The following is a 23,510-nucleotide window of genomic DNA, read 5'->3' as shown; positions in this document are numbered from 1 at the left end:
GGAAAATATGCGTGTCTATAGTTGAGAGATTTAAAGTAGAAGAATAGAGATTCAAAATTACGTTACGTATAAGACTCCATCTCTCAAAGTAAAGAAAAACCAGACCTCTAAAAATTTACCTCAGGTTTTCGAATTTTTTTTACAAAATGGCAACGCCGCAACGAACTGTCCCCTATTCGCCATGCTGGTTCTTACTCGGCTATCGATAGGAATGACGCAACAAGGACATGTGTTCCGGAGTTGCCACGTTGCCTTAAAAAGTCTAAAAAAATTATGCCAACTGAAGTGACGTCAAAATCATAATCCTGAAGGAACAAAAGCGTTGAAAAAATGAGTCAAAAAAGTTCTTTTGTGTTTCACAACGAACAGCTGCGAACTTCTATAACGAATGACCCAATTTGACTTCGCCTTATTCACGTAAATCCAGGAAATAATGAAACAGCATAAAATCATCTATACTACCATGAAGTAATTTAAGTGTTACGATGCCTCATAATTAGTCAACGAGCTGCAGGAGGCCATTGGGGCCGAGACGTTTAGTGTTTAGAAAATATTTACAGGGCCGTCATAAAACGCTCAAAGGTACTGAATCGCCCTGGTTCTTTGTCACTGATTTAGTTTTATGGTACGAATTAGCTACCGTGAGTTTCACTGTTAAGCCCAAAGTTGTAAATTTAGCTGCCGCATGAAGAGGAACCTCTCAGACATTTCGTCTTTTTGTTTTTATTTTGTTAAATATAATAATACATGTCGAATGTTTATAAGATTAAATTCGTTCGCACTTGATGAACTGCGCAACACCTCTATTAGTGGAGAAGTAACGATATTAATAGATAGATCGGTATCCGACAAAAAAATTGGTGTGCACAGGTTATCAGTATAGGTGCTTTGTAAAACACATAAACAATGAAATATAAATTATTAATATTACGCAATACACATTCGGCAATAAGTAATAAACATCAAAACATACTGGAGAGCGCAGTTCTAAGTTGGAGAGTTAAAGAGAGATCGGGAGAGAGAAAGAGGGAGAGGGGAAAGAGAGACAGAGAAAGAGTGAGAGAGGGAGAAAGAGAGAAAGAGTGAGATTGGAAGAGAGGGAATGAGAGGGAGAAGGAGAGAGAGAGAGAGAGAGGAAGAGACAGAAAGAGAAATAGTGAGAGAAGGAGAGAGAAAGAAAAAGAGAGGAAGAGAGAGAGATTCATTATCATCTTAATAGGCGTTTTAATTTTCAAGGTGATTGCCTCGAGAGGTAACATCCTCAGCGTGCGGTAACTTCCTGTAGAATAGGGGCCCAAAATAAACAGTGGCGTCTCCATTACTAGTAAAATCTTTCATATTTCGGGCGATCACGACGTAAAGGCTCCAAAATATGGGAATATTGCAGTTCCCTGCCATGACGCCTGCACTTGCATCTTAACAATTTTTAGCTTCCCAAGCATATTTCCAATGTAAAATACTGTAAGTGCAATGGATGAAGTATCAACCTTCGAAATATCTAACTCAACAAGTTTACTAAGACTTCTTGTAAAAAATATACTTTTAGACAATTTAAGGTATAAAAAATTTACATGACAAAGCCATGTCAAGACTAAGTCCAGACAAAACTCCGAGGTGTTTAACACCTTCGATATCAGCTGGTGAATTGATTTTGCGCCTACTAAAGATCACGTTCTTGCCTTTCTCTTCATTAAAAGGTAAACTCTTTTGATATAAACCAAACAGACGTCTCAAACTATACACTTAGCAATTGAAGGGGCTTTAACTCAGATGGTATGAGAACCGTATCGTCGTTAAATAATGGAGTGTCGATACCCGAAACTCCCACTTCAATGGCATTAATAAAGTTCGCAAACAGAAGAGATCCGAACAAGGATCGTTATAGAACTCCATGTCGGATTTCCCTGGCAGCTGAAAAGTTTCCATGAATCGCAGTGTATTCCTGTCTGTGTTCCAACTACGAATGAAAAAGTTTACTGTTATCTTCAGAAAAAATTTTGAATCTACAGTTTTTGGCAAATGGCATAGAAGAAGTAGCATCGCTTGTATTTAAATCATTACGAAATCCAAATTGTTTATTAGAAAGTAAATTACATTTTTATTTTTATTCCATTTGGGAATAACGTCGTAATGAAACATAATAAAAACATGAAAATAATTTCACGGATGTAGAGATGCAAAAGAAGATCTCATGGCGGTGAAACGTTAATTTTTGATGGAGATCCAAAGATGCACAAAAATAACGCAATCTTAGGACCTATCGTAAGTAGTAACTCACTCACCCACCCATCGTGTGGAAATTGCTTAATAGATTAGATATTAAAATAAATAGCAAAAAGTTCAAGTAATTGTTTAAAAAAATTTAAATGGCGTATTTTTTTACTTAAAAGAAGACTTAAACGATAATCTTATCACCGCAAGTCCTCAAAAAACAGTTTCGTATGTTGTCCCCGCACATGGCAATATTTTGACATTTTTGTCGAAGTGGCCCCTGGAACGCCCTGATGGTTGAAAACAATTCAATTGTTTTGTTTGTTGCCTCTGCACATTGGACTATCTTAGCATTTTTTCCGCAAGTGGCGCTGGAGCGCCATGGCGGTTGAAAACAGTCGAAAATTAGTTTTTGTGCTTACGTCATATCGGAGGTTTCTGGACCATGTTAAAAATTATGGTCAAATTGCAACTGGACATGAAAACCACAGTTTTCATGTTACATGATCATCAACGGTGGTTAACCTTCAATTAACCTGAGCTCACCTTACGTTCCTGATGCCTAAACCAGTCACTTCTGAAACACACTTTCTAATGCTTGAAGGGTAAGTTGTTGTTTTTTATGCATCCCCGTTTGTTCCACTTTCCCGTTTGTCTCACTTTCCTGATTGTTTTCACTTACATATCCGCCTCATTGGTATTGAGCGGTTCACTCACATGTCCGATTTTAGAAATTTAAGGGCTTGTAAAATTGTATCAACCAAATTCACTTTGAAATCTAAAAAATGTGATGGTCCAAGATGGCGCCCACAAGAAAAAACAAGGTTATTGATGACGTCGAAAATTGAAACGTCAGATTTCAAATATGACGTTGCAGAAGAGGAAAAGTTGCAGTGATGAAGTGTGAATCAGTTTGAATTATCTTTTCAGATAAGCCGAGGACAAAATTACAATCCAAACCTTCAGTTTTTGCTGAATTTCCCCGAAAATTATCGGAGCTTTTCAAATTTTGAACTCTCGCACTGGGAACGGAAGAAACGAACACCCTGTATTTAACCCATCAAATTTTCTAGTTTTCAATGTGGTTTTCTCCTTTTAAAGCCCTAGAAGCTTCCGCAATATAAAATTTCTAAGATTTTAAAGGAATTTTATGTATACATTTTTTGTGTTTTCATTTTTTTTATGCAGTTTTGTCTTTGTAAGTTTCCAAAGTAGTATGTTTTCTGTCTTAAAATCTACCCAAAATGTGACTAAAAATATCTGGTCCGAATTTAAAAAAATTAAGACAGAGCCTACAATTGACAAATTTGTAAAAAGAAAATTTATTAACGTCAGTGCATAGATCTCAAAAACCATTTAATGAATTGGAACTAGCCTTGTTATTTTCCGAGGATCCAGAAATATGTCGTTTTTAAGAAATTCTTAATAAGTTTTGTCGTTGACATGATTCAAATATCTTTCCCGCACTTAATTAGACCGGCTTGCATGTCATGATCTTTAATTTTTTTTAAACAATTGTAAAACCAAATTCTGGAGCATTTAAAAGAATGTCAGCCGGAGGAAGTTGACCGTTATTTAGCACCTATGATGACTTAGTGACGATATTACTTAGTAAGTATGACAGCGTTCAAAGGATTAGTCTTCGGAGACCATACGCACACACGTAGGGAACTTAAGCGGCTTACAGGGAGTAGGAAAAACGCCCCAGCTGAGCTTTTAGCTTTGGCCTCATGTCTCAATGGCTCCGTCAGCTTTTTGCCAGGCAAAAAACTTATATGCCGAGTAATGGGATCTTGCCATCGTGTAAATTGTCTATTGGAATGCGCACAGAATGCGTCTCGAGCGAATAAACGAGATGCCGGACCTTTTGCCGGCAACAAATTGCAGGTAAAATTACCTTCCCTACGTGTTCGTATGCCATTATTTATTAGCTGACCCAGGCAGTTGGGGAGAGATACTCCTGATGGTCGAAATTTACCACCAGAGAGGTATAAAGGGGTTCGAGAGCTGTTCCCCGAAGGCTGGAAACTGCCGTTTGGCGGTTTAAAAGTATCTTGATTAGACCAATGAGAACAGCTAGTTCTCCAACGAACGTTCTCTCGAATAGCTCGGTGACTAGTCAGAATATTAATATCGTGTCCCTCGCAGCAGGAATCGCTCGACACGGCCTACTCGCGACGTCCTGGAGCTTGTAACTACACGTCCATCAGGTTCATACTTGAAAACAACGTTGCCACAGCTCGTAACTTCATGTTAATCCGTCGCAACCTCTAAAATCCTCTCCAAAAACTCATCTGTGTCCCTGGGACTGTCAGTGACGACATCCAGAAGCCGCAACTGAAGCTTTTGGCTACTAACTCACTTTTGACTTCACATTGTAACTACGTGTCTATCTCGTTCAGATTTGAAAATAACGTTGCTGCAGCTCTTAACTTATTCTTAATATCTCGCAACCTACAAACTTCCCTCCAAAAACTCTTTCTCTTAAGCCTTTTTTGCGGAACTGTCAATGGCAACATCTAGAGACTGCAATCGAGGTTCTCATGTTTAACTTAACTTGACACTTGACTGCAACTTCTAACTATATACCTATCGTCTTCACACTTGAAAATAACATTGCCACAAATTTTAGTTTAATTTTAGTCCTCAGCAATATCTAAACTCTTTTCCAACAACTTTTCCTCCTAACTTTATTCATGGATACATAATTCTCAAAGGCGACATCTAGGGGCCTCAATCGAAGCGCTCGCATGAGCCTCTGAAAATTTACGGTATGGACGAAAAGTACGGAATAATGGATATCATTCATATTATCATAATTCTATCACGAGTAATTGGTAATAAATCTTTATTATGTACTATAATCATTATTATATGTTATAATCGTTATTATATACTATAATCGTTATATATTAAGCATACATGAGTGAAACCCCTCATATAGTATATCCTTATGGTCTTTATACAAATATGCACAAAATAGAGGTCACAGGAACAGGACCGTAATCAACGTAAACGTGAAATGGAGGGGAATATCGAAAGTTTAAGTCTACAAAGAAACTGTAGCAACAAAAAATGACAAAGCTCACTTGAGCGCCTGAAACTTCCGAGGGTGCAACTAGAAATTTCTCGAAGTTTCCACTCCAAAAAACTAGATTTTGGTCTTTTATCACAGTCAATTCATATGTTTCTTATGGTGTTTTTTAATCATTCTTATGAGTTCTAATTGATTTTCAATGAAATTATTCTTTGAGAATGTCTAGTACTTCGGATAAATACTTCTGGAACACGCTGGAATAGGTCACGGTCAAGTGGAATTTCGTAATATTGATATCAGTGGAAGGAAATGACAATTAGGTTTTTTTAGTTTTTTTTTTGAGTTTGGTTAACATGTTAATTAACTTTTGCTATAGTGATTGTACTTAAGTTGGTTAATGAGCCCTATACAATAAATCTAACCAGCCCTTTTTAACTCATTTTTAAAAATCGTTTTTTCGGAATTTTCCATCACTGTAATTTCCATGCATCTCTTAGTCCTCCATAGTTCTGATAACATTGCCAAGACGCTAATTTTCATACAGAAACGATTGAATTAAGGTACATGGTTCGCTTATTGCTTTGTTTCCAGAACTTGTTAAATTCATGAATTTTCCTCCCAGATTTGCTTATACAGGGTAGTTCGGTAACGATGGGACAACCGAAAGCTGTAAATGTTACACGTAAAATGGTGAAGAAAATATGCCTTATCTGAAAATTGATAGATTCGGATATACAGGGCGATTGTTAGCTTATACTCATAAACTTGGCAAATTATAGCTGAGGACAAGTAATGATTATTAGTGAAAAAAAATGTAGTGTAATGTTTTTAGTTTCGGAAATACTAATTTAAATAAAATAAAAACAGATGAGCATAAAGATATGCTGCAGCCACTGAATTTTGATGTGATTCGCCATGTGCTGCTACCATGTCCATTAGTTCTTCGTTTGAGAAATAATGCGCCATAGTTTTACCCCAATCGCGCGAAAATGAACTCGAATACGACCGTAATTGAAAAAAAGTACTGGTAGAAATACCAAACGTATCGTCCTGACTTGTTTACTTTCAGTTTTTATAAACAAAACATTTCGCCTGATAAATTTTTTTGCATCTCAATTCAGCTGTGCATTGGAAAACACTGAAATATCGTCGAACAGTTACTACGATAAATTAAGTGCATTTTCAATTTTATGAAATTCAGGTTGTTTTATTTTTACTTGAAACAAATTGGTACCTCCGAAACTAAAAATGTTTCACTATATTTTTTTCACTAATAATCATTACTTGTCCTCAGCTACAATTTCCATAATATTTGCAGAATAATGGCAAAAAGTGGCTTAAAATTTTGACCTTCAACACCCTGTATATTCGAAACTGTCAACTTTCTCATCAGGCATATTTCCTGCAAGCGTCATCGTTTGACGTGTAGCATCTCCAGCTTTCGGTTGTCCCATTGTTAGCGAATCACCCTGTATACACCTTTCTGTGGCTTTGTCTTCGGATTTAACATGTCCTTGCCACAATTTCCATATATAAAAAATACGAGCAAAAGTTATTCAAAGGCCACAAAGGATACCGCTCAAGAGATGGGTTCGCAGAACAGGACTTCATGTGGCAATTCTTGAATCTTCTCAGGCCATTTCCTTTGCAAAGTCCCTCTCTGCGCCCGCTCGGGGGTTTCCACAATGTAGTGAAAGACGCGAGCACTTCTAAAAGGCATCAGTGACAAGAGGGCCATCAATCAGTACTTGGCAGGTAATTTACTAGAAGAACTAGAGGAAGAACCGAACTGCATCGGAGTGTTCACAGATTCCGATCGAAACAAGTCTTCCGCTTGGTATGTCGGGTGACAGTCAAGGATGTGTGGACATTGTCTCCTTCCAAGGTTTCTAATTTTTACGCAAATCCTTCATTAAAATGACTTGCGGCATTTTTCCCTGTCAATGAAAACCCTGCGGTTTGTATTATGAAAAAAACCCGCCTAATCCAATCTTTAATAAGGTCTTAGCCATGGTTCTTACAAGTCACGCCATTCCGTTAGGATTATATCCTTGCAATCGATATTCTTTCTATCGTAGTGGGTGGATAGGTGCGTATTCCTTACGATAAATTATCCTTTTATTGCTAATATATTTCTCTAATATCCAATTGACAACATGGAAGCAGGCAGTAAACTGACATCAGCCATCGCAATTATTCAAAGCATCCTTTCTCCATAAATCACCTGAGTCATCCCTGCCCTACATAGCGGTCGTAATTAATTGACCATATTGTAATATCTGAGATAAAAGAGGCGAAACAATGCATTTGTCGCAGGTATAAGATTCCTGTGCGTCAGGGTATCAAGATACATAAAAATATAACAAATGACCCTTATCCATCATTCGGAGTTAACACAAAATCTGTGTTAACCTGATGACGCCCGGTCCAGCGACCATGCTCTATATACATGTCGATTTAATGATAGATATCTCGTTAAACATCCTTTTGTTCGGTTCTTACGACATGATCAGCATGGGCTCCTCTTTCATTTCCGGCCTTGAGGCCCATGAGATGGATCATTGGCGATCGTAACATAAGCGCCACGAATTTTCCTAAAGAGCAGAATTTCTAGAAATAATTATTATTCATCGAAGCTTTGATTGACGCAAATGTATGAGCAATATCATTCCTCTATAATTGATAATTGACAAGCAAATATTATTGCTTGTCAATTATTTTGTAAAAAATCTGAATAAATATTTTATGATCTTAGTGTACGCGATATCTTGCCCCTGAAAGTAAATGAATTATGCTAATTCAATAAGGATAACGTGTAGAGAAATAACTAAAAGTCATGAATGCGGCAGAAATAAAGCTAGAGATCTTCAAATCGTACAAAAATCAGTGGTGCAAAAATGCAAATATCTGCTAAAAAATTCATTCAGAATTTTTAAAAATCCTTAGTTGACACAACTCCGGGTGCTAATTCCGTGACACGTCTTTGGTGTTCAACAGGAATTAAAATTACAAATTTTCCGATGGACTTCGGATTGGTACATTTTCCTCGTAGAATTGTTTTTGATGAAAATCCGGGGCCAAGAAGTTGAATTTTTTAACCAAAAATGCACAGAAAGTTCAACTAAACGGAAATGCCTTCGAATTTTTTCCAACCTCAGGCTAGTGCACCGCTGATTTCATATAACGTAATCGCCAATTTGTTGAAAATCCACGGCTATTGCTGTGGCTAAAAATCAATGGAAGAGCAAGTCATTGTCTAGAATAGTAATATTGAGCCGATTTCTCAGCCTAAAAATAGTTCCATGAGAATATTTCGCAAGTTCGAACTACTGAGCTACTGATTTTCCTTCCTCGCACCAAAATCAGGGGCGCGGCCCCTTATTTTCAAAAACTTAAAACCTTTTTTAATTAGCATCAAAGCTGCGATTTGCATGACTAATTACACTCGGCAATGTGTTTCCTTCCTCTGTAGTGAATTATGTAAATAAGCTTTTGAAATCGGAATACTGTTTTCCATTTGACCTATAAAATTTTAAATCCAAACGCAGGAATGGAGCGAAAGGGCAGTATTAAGATCACTTCAATGATAAGCAAGATAAACGTCATTTTTTGGTGTTTTGTTTCAGCTTCTCTGCTTCTCTTTAGAAGCATAGTGTTGTTTTGGTAATTCAGATGTGCAGGAAATCAAGGAAATACGTCGCAATATTCGGTTTTAGTGTAATTTCTTTAATTCTGTGAGTGTTTAAGTGGAATTTGAAATATTGAAAAAAGGTAAGTGAAACCTCTACATTAAGCTGTTTTCTGTGAGTACGAAAAAACCCACTTTAGTAGACAAACACACTTACCTCATGAGAAGCCATAAAATGAAACCAAAACATTTATGTCCGCCAATGAGCCAATGAGCACACTTGATAAGCCAGCGATGTATTTTCGGATCAAATGCTATTTGCCACTTCAAACCACTTGAATTCTGCTGAATCATGAACTTACATGAATGGACTATCAATGAGACAACAGATTATTTATTTACGACACTTTTTTGCGTATTATTTTGAATTGCCTCAAATTTCTCAATTTATTCCAGAATCGGATTAACTAATCCAAGCTTAGGAGATGGCAACGTTGCGCTTCGCATTTGTTGTAAAAAGGAAACATCAGACTTTGACAGCAATGTGCTGGAAGGCAATATTGCCATGTGGTTGTTGCAAGTTAGAAATTTAAATGTTTTTTTTTGTCATGCGTGCATATTAATCCTTTCAAGGTTCAACGGTTGCAGAAGTGGGTTTTTTTGAGGATTGAGGGAAAATATGTAATAAATAAAAACATTAGTAGTAAAAACCAAAATTTGAGGGGCAAGAGTACCACAAGAAGGCACCGTTTCGTGTTATATTTATGACTTTAAAAATTAACTTGGTTGGAGCTTATTCAGAAATAATCAATATTTATCGAAAATTCTGACTCTTTGCACTTTGCAACTTGCAAATTTTCCAGAATTTAGTTTTTTGGCTTTCAACCTTTATAAGCAGTGCAACTTTTCTCTGGCTGAAAAAAAATGGTTCAACTTTTGCAGATCCGTTGCTTCATTACGGTTAAAGATAGAAATATCCACGAGACCCCATAATGTAGACCTATTCACGTAAGGAGTCTTTCGAGGTTTCAATTTTTATTAAAGTGAGTAGCGGACATTATTTTCTAGATTATTTGAAATTTCAAAAAAAGTCATCTCAAGTTGTTGCGTTCTTTCTTTAATTTTTGTTACTTTTCAGACCTTTCTGGGAAAGATCCTGATTTTACTAAAATATCTTAGGTGCGTAGAAGTCTTTTTCCGGGTGTCAAAATCTTACTAAAAGAAGTAGCGTAGGAAAAAAAGAGAAACTGGAATTTTTCTTTAAATATCGAATCAGTTTTTAACCCCGTTTAAGAAGACTACAAATTTTTGTATATTCTGCTCACACATTTTTGAATTTGTTTATTAATTTTAAAGACCTTGAATCCTTACTAAACTCAGTAATGCATCTTGTTTTTGAAATAAGACGCAAATATTTTCTTAGTTTTTATCAATTTTCAAACCATTGTGTAGGAACTCCACTGAATTCATTAAAATCAGATGGTAACTCTCAGGTGTATAAACGAATCTTATTAGGGTTAAACTTTTACTAAAGCCAGGGGCGTATCTTGTTTTCGAGATGCCTATGGAATTTTCAAAAATGATAATCGATAGTTTTTTGCTGCATTTTTTTTTTAGTTTTCAACCCTTCTGAGAATGCCATTGATGTTGTTAAAATCAGCTGATAAACTTCAGGTTTTATTCGAGATTCAAGGGGTTCCAAGATCTCACTAAAGTTTCCCAAAAATTTCCGAAAAAGTGAACAAATATTGAGCTTTTTTTGGGCCTATCCATGCAATCCAACCCTTGCATAGTTCATCCCTAATTAAAAAAAAAAAAAATGTGCAGAAAAAAGGTTCCCAAACCGGTATATATCAGACATTGAAAAATGTAATAAAAGACTTAATTAAGACCACGACCAGTCTAGTCTTGGTCTTATTTTCTTCATCACTATTCATGCACTTTGAATTGGTTATTTATAGCAAATACTTCAACGAAATATGCATAAGAAGCATAAAATAACAATGCACCTTTTTGAACTTAAAAGTGTGATTTTAGGTCAGTCTCGGACTTAGTTTTGGTTAGACGTCCAATCTGAGGTTTGCGTAGCATAATCTCAATGAAATTAGGTCACTGCATACCACCAGTACAATGCTCCAATTCAAAACCAATTTCAAGTACCCACTTAACAGTTATTCCAAGTGTGTAATTGATTGCTAAATAGTGATGATTTTTCTCCTAGATTAACCTCAGTCCTCAATACCCGAATCAATTCCATTCCGTGCGCTATTTTTAGGCACCATCGGCTTGTCAAAGCACTCATGACGTCAAGCGCCGACGACCTGTCGCCGAGGTATACCATCGGGCTCCCGACGCGTTTCGCAAGCCAAAGAACCCTTCAGGAGCGTTGATTTGCGAGCCCCAGGTACCATCTGCCTCACCTGGGTACCGCCCGCCGGCCAATGAGCGCGCAGGCTCCGAAGATGGCCAAGCGGGCCGAGTGGGGCACCCAGTCTGCGCCTCACCTCAGCACAAGTGCATCTAAGCACTTACTTGCACTTAGCTAAGTACCAAAGTGACCAAAAGCGACAAGTGCGTGGCAGCGCCAAACGTGACGTTGAGATGATACTGAGCATATAAAGGTGGCCGATTCCTATCTCAAATCGTTCAGGTTCAAACGGTTAGTGAAGATGCGACGCTAGGACTGGCTGGAACTAGCGTCACTAGGGTGATGTATAGTGATGAGGTTGGCTAGGTGAGGTCATGAGGTGGTGCGCGGTGGCGACGGTTACCCTCGGCCTCGTCCTGGGTGCGTTGGGGTGCGGGCCGGGCCGCGGGATGGGCCGATACAGGGGGGCCAAATCGAGAGTTACCCCTTTAGTGATTTGCGAGCATGTGCCGAATGTGCCGGAACACACACTGACTGCCAGCGGACTCAGCGAGGGTCGAGTGAGTCGGAACGACTCACGGTTCCGGGATTTGGAGCCTAATTACAATCCGGATATTATCTTCAGGGATGAAGAGGGCACTGGAGCTGACCGATTCATGACTTTGGTGAGTACCAAAAATAGTGACCCAGACGGCAATAAATTCCTCTCGAATTTGACCTAATACTTCTTGCCCCTCATTAAAGTAAAAGAAAATATTGTAGGATGCGCGTTTTATCAATACCGAGCTTAAATGATTAAACGTTGCTGGAACTGCAATAAATATTATTATTACATATATTTACAAAGATTACTCTGTCACTATAGGAATTCGTAATGTATGCAAGCCGGGAATAAAAAAGATTTTTTCGGTGATGATTTATAGTATTGGAAAGTTCAACAAATAACATAGTGAGCAAAATAGAAACGTTATGCCTCAGTAACCTTCGATTATGCGTTTAATTTTGGATTAAAGTGGGGAAAAGAATAGTCGTTTTTGGGTCAATATCGATTAATGTAATTTTAGGACATTAATCTCCCTTTTAAGGCTAACATGGATTGTGCCATCTGAAGACTAAATGTTTCAAAAGCGCATGAATATTTATTGCTTATTACCGCACAAGTTAATTACATGATAATATTTATCTCAGTGTAACTCAATAACCGCCAAATTGATTTAAAACTGAAAATTACAAGCTTCATTGCAACAGCAAAAGGTGGCGCCTGCTGTTTAGGCAAGTTCAGAAATTCTAACCCTTGTGCGAGTGTTTCGAGTGGTCTTAGGTTGGAACGAGTGTCCCGTTTTTTGGCGCCAAAAAATCCAATTTCCCCCTAATTTGAGATTTATTTTGATTTAAAAAAAATTTGCTGTTAATTACTTATTACTACCAATATCAATATACATACTTGCTGGCTTATAAATAATGGCTAATACTTCAATGCCATTAAGTTCTGTCTTGGTAAATCCAATGTTGCTAAATATAGTTGTAACGAACATTATTTATTTCTCAGAGGATTAAATTCAAATTAAGTTACGTAATTATTGTAAGGCACATTTTGAACAATTTCCTTTAGGATTATAAAAGCATCATATCCACTTTATTTATTTTTTATATTTAACATTAATTTTACGGTGAGTAAATATGATGCAATACACGAAAAGCGCAATCATAATATCCAAGGAGGATTTCAAGCAATTTTACATTTTTTTACAAATTGTATGAATTTGTTCAGGAAGTAAACGCGCGTTTGTTTCTCCTCCATCGGGCGATGCTTTAGCGAAGTCTATTTCAGTTACCTTTTGTGAGATATTTAAGACTAAGTGAGAGGCAGGAGAACGTTTAAAAAATATATATTTGTCATCCGCAATAAGTTGCAAATCTCGCTAATACGCCTCCGATTTTTAAGGAACAAAAACTTCTGCAGCCATAAACGTATTTGATGCCCATTTAAAGCAGCTGCCTATTACACCTTGCGCAAGAAGTTTTATAATTTTTTATAATCTTGGATGTTCGAAATTGAAAAATTCGTCTGCAAGGGTTTGCAACTCTGATTAGTATTCCCCTGATTTTCAAATAATAAAAAAAGTTTCGTAGTCGTAAGGGTTACCTCAAGCTCACACGTGGCACTTAAATTGTGCTCTGGCCATACGCTGGTCAAGCCTCTGAATTTCCTAAAATCATAGATTTTCGGAATTGAAAAATTTGTTAGTAATTTAGGTTGCACCCCTCTCACAATTTAATTTTTTTGTGCATATAACGTGGTTGGGTCAAATGTAGAGCTGAAAAAACCGACAATTTGGCATAAGAGAAGCTAAGTTAAATTGTTTCATAGCTTTTGGCAAGTGACACTGAAGAGGCAAAAAAGTTCGTTTTTTGAGGCTCTGCAGCTTCGCTTCTATTGGAGACAGAGACTTTCATCAGAGTCCATTGGGCCCATTTACCTCTTTTAAAACCGCCCAGTATACGTACAGGGTGGTCCAAATTCGAGGCGTATCATTGGGATCTTAGAAACTATAAGATATACGAGGTCGCTTAAATTAGGGCAAAGTTGCGCAATTTAGTGCCGAACAAAATGCTACTTCGTATGTGGAAAAATTCCGAATACTTTCGGAGATATCCAGAAAAAATCGAAATTTTGCTATATAAATTTTATTTTTTCCTGACTTTATTTGAAAAAATATTCCAAAACAGATGTCACTTCATTATTGCCACTTTTTCTTCCCTACAAGATGGTGTTGTGAAATTTGAAATCCGACGTTTCATCTTTGAGCAACCATCATCAACTTAATTTTTTTAAACACGGACCTGGATTTTTTATCTTGTCTTTTATTACCTTTTGCCCTTCTTAGAACAATGACATATAACAATCACCAAGAAAATTAGTAGATATGATAAAAATACCTTCTTAAAAGGTGCATATATCTACCACTCTCCCACATCTTTTTTAACATAGATTTGTCTTCCTTATGTTCATTGTTTTATTGAGAAATTATATACAATGAAAAATAAAAAATACAAAACAAAACAACATAAGGAAGACAAACCTATGTTAAAAAAGATGTGGGAGAGTGCTAGATATATGCACCTTTTAAGAGGGTATTTTTATCATATCTACTAATTTTCTTGGTGATTGTTCATATGTCATTGTTCTAAGAAGGGCAAAAGGTAATAAAAGACAAGATAAAAAATCCAGGTCCGTATTTAAAAAAATTAAGTTGATGATGATTGCTCAAAGATGAAACGTCGGATTTCAAATTTCACAACACCATCTTGTAGGGAAGAAAAAGTGGCAATAATAAAGTAACATCTGTTTTGGAATATTTTTTCAAATAAAGTCAGGAAAAAATAAAATTGATATAGCAAAATTTCGATTTTTTCTGGATATCTCCGAAAGTATTCGGAATTGTTCCACATACGAAGTAGCATTTTGTTGGGCACTAAATTGCGCAACTTTGCCCTAATTTAAGCGACTTCGTATCTCTTATAGTTTCTGAGATCCCAATGATACGCCTCGAATTTGGACCACCCTGTACACACATTAATTAGCAAAAGTAATAGCAAATATTTCGTTGAAGTGAAAATTCTATAAATTGCGGATTTTAATCGACACAAACACATGTGAGGCTAACCCCACGGCTTAATAGCTTCATAAAAATTCATGATAAAACTGAGCAGCTTTTAGAACACTTGCACCGAATTAGCCTGATTATTTTCAAAGGTATGAAAAATTACTATAATCGTAGTAAACACTCTATAAATCTCTCTATTATTAAATCGCACAGCAATTAAAAAAAAAATATTCTTGGCAATATGTTTCCAATCTGGATAAACAATTACATTCCAGAATCACGGGATTATTTATAAGATCTGACCTAAATACGTATCCTTAGACAACAGTGACTACTATCGCAAATAATTATTTCTAAGTCGGATCGGTAACCTCTGCATAATATTAACAAATCTGCAGCGTATCAGGTTGAAAGTGAAAATAATATTTTTGTTCCAAATAACTTTGGCTTTGTCGATTACTTCGGCAAATGTTTGATTAGATTGGTGTTTTAGCCAAAAATAGATAAAACTAAATATAGAAACGGAATAGCGACAAACAGAATTAATTGCACCATGATCGGGCAGCTCTAATTATTGTAGCATCGTAAAATTAAAAATGTTTACTTTCCAGTTTTTATTGCAATTTGTGGCATAGTCGTAAAGCGGTTTTATTGGTACACATGTTACGTCATGAAAAATCCCCCGAAGAAGCGCGTACACGTAAACAAGACCGATCCACCGGTAGGAAATCTTAAGGTAACCCCCTGTATATTTTACGTACAAATTGCAAACCAACACGCTGAGCTATCGAATAATTATTACACTTATTGTGTTTGTTGTAAGTTGGTATGTTCGTGAGAAAAGGAAGAATCAACACAAATAGTAAAACGCTTTTGTTTGAAGAACAGAGGAAACCTGTCTGGTCTCCAGACGCAGAGATAATGGTGTTTACTCTTCGGTATATTGAAATGGTGAATTTGAATCTACTTAATAATCACAACAACCCTTGAAGTCCATTAAACGCGCATAGTCGTTTTCAAAGCGATTCCTTCGATATTTCTCGCATTTCTCACGATATCAATTCATACCCGGACCATTAGTACGGCTTCTTTCCTGTGGCATGAAACCGAGATCTTCACGGTTTGGTCTGACTTTTGCATTTTAAAATCTCCACCATCAGACCCGTCGGTTAATGGTCACTCTTCGGGCCGAAGAAAGCTGATGTTGCGGTCAAGAGTGATCGACTCACGTTCTACAATGTATTCAATGATGCTGAGTGGCTCGAATATGGCCGACCGTGTGTAGGTTTTGCGTGATTTACATGCGACCACGAGGCGAAATCGTTAATTAAATGTGAGTTTCGATGGATTTAACGCGTCTTTGCTAAAACGAGCGGTGGATCTTTTTGAACGTGCCGCCATCGCCATTGCCCGCTTGGGAATAGTTTTTTTCGCTTGTTTGCAATCCGGTTTTCAGATACGAGATATGGGCATATTCCTCCCAGAGTTCTTACTTCATTGCCATGGATATACAGGGTGTCCCAGAAACATCAATACAAATGAGCGCAAGCGGATAGAGGGCCGGAGCGATTCAGCTGAGTGTGCCCTGCAAAAGAGTCGCTCTTTTCGCTCTGCAGGGTGTCTAAGTTTTTTGCTGCAAGTCGGGGATAAACCTCGCAGTTTTTGATTTGGCGAGTTGAAATTGCTTCTGGGAGAGCTTTTGGCGGCAACATCTAAAATCTTTATTCCAAGCTAGTTGACAGGCGGGGCCACCTGCACCAAAAAGTCGACCTCACTTTTTTATCAGCACCTTCAACATTAATATTTTTACGAGTTGTGACGCACCAAAATCTTTTGCTATCGCGCAAAGAAACTTGCACCTCTAACCATTTTCGAGATATTTCCGATTAAGTTTGCCTCCGCACTGCTAAGAGTTTATGAATGCTTTTCATTCATTAACTTCTCACATGGCGAGGTAGGCCATGAAAACAATAGAATGTCACGCGGACGCCATTTTTGACATTTTTCTTGAGGAGCATTCAAACGACTTTACAACAAATTGGGCGGCTGATTAATTTCGTTGAGAACTGGATAATGGAAGACCAAAAATTCTCACTGTGGATCAAAAGGAGGAAATCCTTGCCCAAATACTGGAAGATTCAGAGAACAGTACATATTTCTGAAGCGCCGAAAATAAGTAAATCATCAATTTCAAGACTTCAGCGGAAAAACGAGCTGTCTCCTTACCATTTTACGCCTGTTCATAGTTTGCTGCTGAGGAATTTTCAACCCAGAATGGATTTCTGCAATTTTTTACTATAAAAACAACATCATGACCCTTTTCCTTTAATAAAGTGTTGTTCACCGAGCTGGCAACATTTACAAGGAGAAGTATATTTAATTAGAGAAACACACATTCTTACAACACAGAAAATCCTCATTTAATGAGACAACATCACTTTTAACATAAATTTTCAATTAATGTGTGGCATGGAACATTGGGAGATATGATTTTTGGCTCCGTTGAACTTCCGGCAACGTTAAATGGGAAAAGGTACTTGAGGTTCTTGAGAAATGAATTACCTTTAGTTTTGGAGGATGTTTTTGGATTTGATTTTTGCAAAATGATGCTCCTGCTCATTACGCTATCCATGTGAGGGAGCCCTTCAATATGAATTTTCCACGTCGATGTAGTGGGAGGTAGTAAATACCTGAGGCCGCCACGAAGTCCTGACTTAAACACATTTTTTTTTTTTGGGTCTTTGAAGTCATCAAATTCGCATCTAACAGAGAGAAAAATTCTAGGATACTATTGAAGAAGATGTAAATATAATCAAAAACCTGTACCCCCTCTCCCCTTGTCCCGTTCCCTCCTAGATTGCCACACGACACACCCCAATCATTTACATGAACCAATGGTAATATTAGATCTCAATTTCATACATCATTATGTCCATTAATTGCGCGTAAACACCACTTTTTTCCGAATATTGCTACGTTCAAGCTTTAGTGTTAACTGAAGGCTCGTCTGCGCAAACTACCAAAGATGATAGAGGATTGCTTCAAGGGCACTTAGTCTGACACTTTCCAAATTGATCTTGGTCGTGTGTCGGTTTGGAAAATGTCGCTTACAATCTATTTATCGGTCCAGAAGTTGAAGCTTTCGAACCTATCGCCACTCAACGTTGTAGAGTGCGTGAATCGCACTCTACAACGTCTCTGCAGTCTCTGCAGAAGAAAAAGGCCTTGAAGGCTCATTTTCGCAATAGTGGAGTGCTCTACTTCGAACTTGGAGGTTTCGACCGACGTGGCATGTTTTAGAATTTGCAATGCGAGAAAGTCAAGTTTTTATGTCCCACCGATTCTGGCACCTCGCGGTCCGAAACTTCAGTTGCTACTTCGACGACTAGAAGCAGTCTTTACTTGTTGAACAAAAAAGTTGTTACTCTCAATGGTGGAAGGCAGTTGTGGTGCAAGTGCGATTTCAGACGCAGACATTCACTTATCAACGAAGTGGAAACTAACAATTATCAAAGTCTGGTGAGGAGTGGACGGATTCGTACCTTGGCAAGGATTCGCAGGAGTCGCTTCTGGACTACAAACCCATTAAGAAGTTTCCTTACAGAGATGAGTTTGTTAAGCTCAGAAAAAGAAAATCCTGGAAGCGTCTAGAATTTCTAACTCAGACCCACCAAAAGAATTTAACATTTGGAGGTAGAGTTCAAGTCAGCAGATTAGGATGTGGAGTTTGTGAAGGATACAATACATGATTGTACCTCACTTTCGACGATTATGAGGATCCTTCCCGTCAGGGAAGTCCAACTCAACTTCATCAGCATCAAGAATTGATAGGAACTCCTTGGATTTTTAGGAAATGGCCGAAAACGCTATGCTACTATGAGAGTATTGTGGGTACAGCAATTTCAAAAACCAATTATTGATTTTGTTAAGTTAACTACAGATATATGAATTCTTTTACTCAACTAAGCAAAAATGTTATTGTTTTTATATGTTACCTTTCTTGCACAGCAACAAAGGGATATTAACAAAAAAGAATAAAGAGTCTCCGAATTACCTAAATGAAAATATTTCAAAAACCATTAGAGATGCAAGGTTTTCCCCCACGTATTGTAATAAATAGATGAAAAGTAAGACCACTTTTCCATTGCAGTTTTTCATACGCTTCAACACGACAGTCTGGGTTCCATCCTATGATATTTTGTTTGTCAAGAATGATCATCAACCATTTTCTTCTAAATACGACCCTGGAAAGCTGTGTGTCCATTTTTAGATAACTTTTTACTATAAATTTATTGACATATCGTACTTAATCATTTATGCAGTATGTTGGTTTTTCTCAACCTTTTATGATTTTACGCGTCGTAAAACATAATTTTTGATACAGCCTCGAAGAATAAAATCTAATCTCTGAAATGAAAAAGTCTAAAGTCCATGACGGAAGAACCGGAACTCACGGCCAAAATTTACCTAAATTCATAAGTGAAAAAAAGTTCTATTTATAAACTGCGTACTTTATAAATGACACTGCATACCACGACAGTATGCATTATGAACGAAGAGTGAAGGCGGTAATCCTTGAGAGAACCTTTGTTCAGAAAAAAAGGGGAAAGAAAGAGTACGAATTGATGTACTTCTAGCTGTCTGGTCTCCAGTAATTTGAATACTGGACCACTGTCCCAGACGCTATCGAATGCCTTGTTAAGGTCCATAAATAAACTTGCTGATAGTCTATCATTTAGATGTGTTGTTTGTGTGCTGTTCGTCATTGCCATGGAATAACTGCAGAATTTCGATTTAATTTGTCTTCTAAACGGAGGTTGAAGCACAGATCAAACTGTCAAGGTAACAATACACCTTTATGACCATACCAAGGGGAAATTAATTTCTAAGAAATGGTATACGAACTATTTACTTCCGGTAGTTTTTCTTGAAACACGTTCATGAAAGAGTGCGATTATCTCTACACATATTGATAGAAATTCTACTCATGTAAATAATATCGTAAAGCGCACGTAAAAGATTAGATACCTACTTACTCTCTAAACTGTTTAATTTTTTTTTCCCATAGAATATTTATATTACACGATGTTACGCACACATTTATTGAAATCTGACTAATGCTATAAGATCTCAATAATATTGATTCAGAATATTTCGGTGGAATAATATTAGTTTAGAGCGATCTGCAAAACATCAGAAGAAAATCGACAGAAACATTTGGTAATGCACAAAAATAGGAGGCCTGTTCAGACAAAGAGGAGAATCTTTCTTTGACGTAGAAGGAGCTTTTGGTGGCAAAAAGACTGATTACATTTACAATACCCTTAGGACCAGGAGGACCTCACGAAAGGAAGAAATCAAGATGATCAGTGTGCATTTGACGCTCAAAAGGACTTCTTCTTTTATTCTAGTGTGGAATAACACCTCACGGGCAAAAAGGGATTGTCGACGCAGTAAAATTGCGCACCATTCTCAGTTAAAACTAAATGAGAGTAATATTCACCCTTTAGTAAGGGCTCGGACTGAAACCTTTGCAAACGTTTCGTAGAAAAATTTGTCACCATGTTCTGGACCTAAAAGAAAGGACTTAGAAAACCGAAAATTAATGGAAAGTGAATATCTAAAATGTACGAAACACTCTGAAATTCCTTTTCACAATCGCTGAAAGATTTTCTGACAAGAGTTATTTCATTCCAAAAGGTGGATTTGAGATGAACGATTCATATGTAATTATTGGAGTAGTGTGTTATTGTCTTAAAAAGAACAGTTTGTAAACAGCTGATTGTAAGATTAATTTTACTTGACATTTTTGATTATGGAGACTTCTACCTACATCGGAATAGGAAAATGCAAACGAAACTCGATTAAATTCAGCACAAACAAATTCACACGTGGTTTTACAATAATACGTCACGTGAGAGCAACGCTTTGGATACAGAAGGCTTTGGAAACAAAACAATAACGCTTCGGTTGTCAGTGCTAATGGCGTCTTCCGTTTCGCTCGCGAAAAATAACCAATTTAGAGTAAAAATAAGGAGAAAATCTGAAAAAGTTTGCATGAAGTTGAAGGTTAATTAAATATAAACGTATGAGCATTCGTACGGGTTTGTGCACGGTTGAAAACAGGTAAAAATTGCACTTTTAAAATTTTATTTTATTTTAATACCGCATCGTTTACGTTCGGGTCTCCGAATTCGCACGATTCTAAAAGCATCACCGTTCCGAAAGGTTAATTTGAGAAAAGTGATTGGTATTTGATCATTATGCCTAATTTAACCTCTCTCTTTTTTAAATTTTAATTTCTTGTCTTGGCGATTTCTCTAAGTGGTATTTGTTAGTGTTTAGTTTCTTTTTATGTGCCCGAGGTTGATCTTCTTCTCCAGCATAGATATCCAACTGTTTCCATTAAGTAAAATATATATACTTTCTTTGACTTTGCGCTTCTTGGATAGTCATTCCTCACATTGGTTCGTTGAATTCTGTGACTATTGTCAAAGGGATCCTGGCATATATTTGACTTATAAAATTCTCTTGTTTAAGGTTCTAGAGGTTTCTTTGGAACAGTTTTTAGGACAGAAAACACGCAAAGACAAAACGAAGGCGAACACACAAAAAACGTCTTATACAAGCATTTCTTATGAGTTTGAGAAATTTTATTTGGGCAAAACGTGTAGATCGTTAAAAAAAGAATTAAATAACGCCAAAACTAATCAATCAAAGAAGTCAAATACATACAGGGTATTTTAGAGTTAACTTTAAATACACTTTCAGAGATTAGAGTACTTCACCATAATTAAAATTCACCTACATACATGTCGTGAGTAAATCTTGGTTCATTCTCGAGATACAATTTACTATATTTTTTAAAATTCTCATTTAACTCTTCAGGTAGGCTTTCCATTGTTGCTAGGGAACGTCAGATCTATGATAAATTTATTAATAATTTTGTTTTGTGAAAGTTATTTTTGGCCACTTTTTTTGATTATAAGGCTGAATTGTTTGATCATCAAATATTTTACCGTGTCATAGTGCCTGATTTATTTACAACTCCAAAATATGCCGACGTAATCTTGCATTATATATACCAGCACGCCTTTAATAATGGTTACAAAATAAAGTGGAAAGATTGCATCGTTACCAAAGGAACCATTATCAAATAAACGTAAAATCAATGAAGTTTTATATGCATATATATTTTCCTTAAAACCGAATGAAAACTGAGGTGTGACCTCTTGTTCAGTAAACATGGATATACTTGGTTACCTACGCTTGAGCAAGAGGCCAATCTCAGATAGATAAAGAGAAACTAAACACCAAAAAATACCAGTTAGAATAATTTTCGACTCAGAAAATTAAATTTTAAAACAGACTGGCAAATTTAGGTTCAACGATCAATCACCAATTATTTCTCTCAAATCAACCATTTAAAATTACTAAATCACGCATATCAAAAACATTATCATTCCTCTTTGTTTGAAAAAGGAATTTCAGAATGTGTCACGCTTTTCAGATTTTCACTTTCCATACATTTTTGCTACCTGTTATATTTTGATTTTCAAAATTTTTTTCTAAATTCTGAAATAATAATAGATTTGTCACCGAAATATTTATAAGGGTTTTCGTCTGATTCCTTTGCAAAGGGTGAACGATAAAATAAAAAACAAAATGAATCACCTACTAAGTATTTGGAGTGCGCAAAAAATTGTAAGTTCAAAGGATCTCATACTTTGAACATTGGAACATACATTGGAGTTTGAAAGGCTGTAGAATCTTGCGAACTCAACTACAATATTGCCGTTTATTGTGCGTTTAAGTAAAAAGTTCAAAAGAGTATGAAACCGAAAATTTGGCAACAACTGCTTTGACTCATATAAATCAAAATCAATTTATAAAAATGATTACAATTTCGTCATAATAATGAAATTTCTGCTAATCGTTGTGGAACCAACAGTCTGGAAATTAATCTTCGAACGTAACTGACGGCAAATTTACATTGTTGTTATGGAGCCGATGTTAAGTGTTTAAGACAACTATGTTCAAAATACCCATTTCTGATGTCACATTTGTAAAATTAAATTTTATAAGTAGCAGTGAAAGTGATTCGCTAAGAATTTGAACCGTTTTTGAGGGAGTTCGGTTAATAAGGGTGGTCGGAAGGAGGGAGCTTGGAATTCTAGGAGTGCATGTTAGTAAAATACTCTCAGATTAGTAAAATGTGAGAAAAACCCCTTTTTGTACCAAAAAAAATCATGTTTTTAGAAGCACATAAATCAAAGGAATTATACTTTATCGTCTTTTTTCAGTAGGATTCCTGAAGAAGTCCAGGTATAGTTCTTATCGTTTTTGAAATATGTGTTATCGTGCCCCTAAAAAATAAAAAAAATACCGAAAAATCACTATTGGGGCGGTGATATATTTGGAGAGCAAAAACTTCACTAGAGAACCTCATTTAGCGCTTCTTAAATATCCTTTAAAGGGATTCATCAAAGGACCGAATTGACTATTATTGAAAAAGGATCGAATTTCCTCCAAAATTTTGAACACTCCAGTTTTCGAGATTTTTGGTGACTTACAGGCAGCAGTTACGGTTGCAGGTAGAGACTTCCACGGGCCTTCATTATGCGGCCCTAATTTTCTACTGTAATTTATCTTTTTACA

The 23,510-nt window shown here is 36.6% G+C and overlaps 1 protein-coding gene across 1 annotated transcript in view; it reads left to right on the top strand.

The window, feature by feature from the left end:
* The first annotated feature begins 11,224 nt into the window (after positions 1-11,224).
* hh (hedgehog signaling protein) overlaps positions 11,225-23,510 on the top strand; it is a 29,546-nt gene continuing 17,260 nt past the window's right edge. Inside the window, exon 1 of the mRNA XM_066406981.1 lies at positions 11,225-11,909. Within this exon, the coding sequence (XP_066263078.1) occupies positions 11,619-11,909 (291 nt within the window). The 5' untranslated portion in view covers positions 11,225-11,618. The remainder of the gene's footprint in view (positions 11,910-23,510) is intronic.

This window comes from Euwallacea similis, chromosome 3 (genome assembly GCF_039881205.1).
Source record: "Euwallacea similis isolate ESF13 chromosome 3, ESF131.1, whole genome shotgun sequence".
In the NCBI taxonomy this organism is placed as follows: Eukaryota; Metazoa; Arthropoda; class Insecta; order Coleoptera; family Curculionidae; genus Euwallacea; species Euwallacea similis.
Note: the sequence above shows the minus strand (reverse complement) of the source record. Positions and strands in the feature narration are given on the sequence as shown.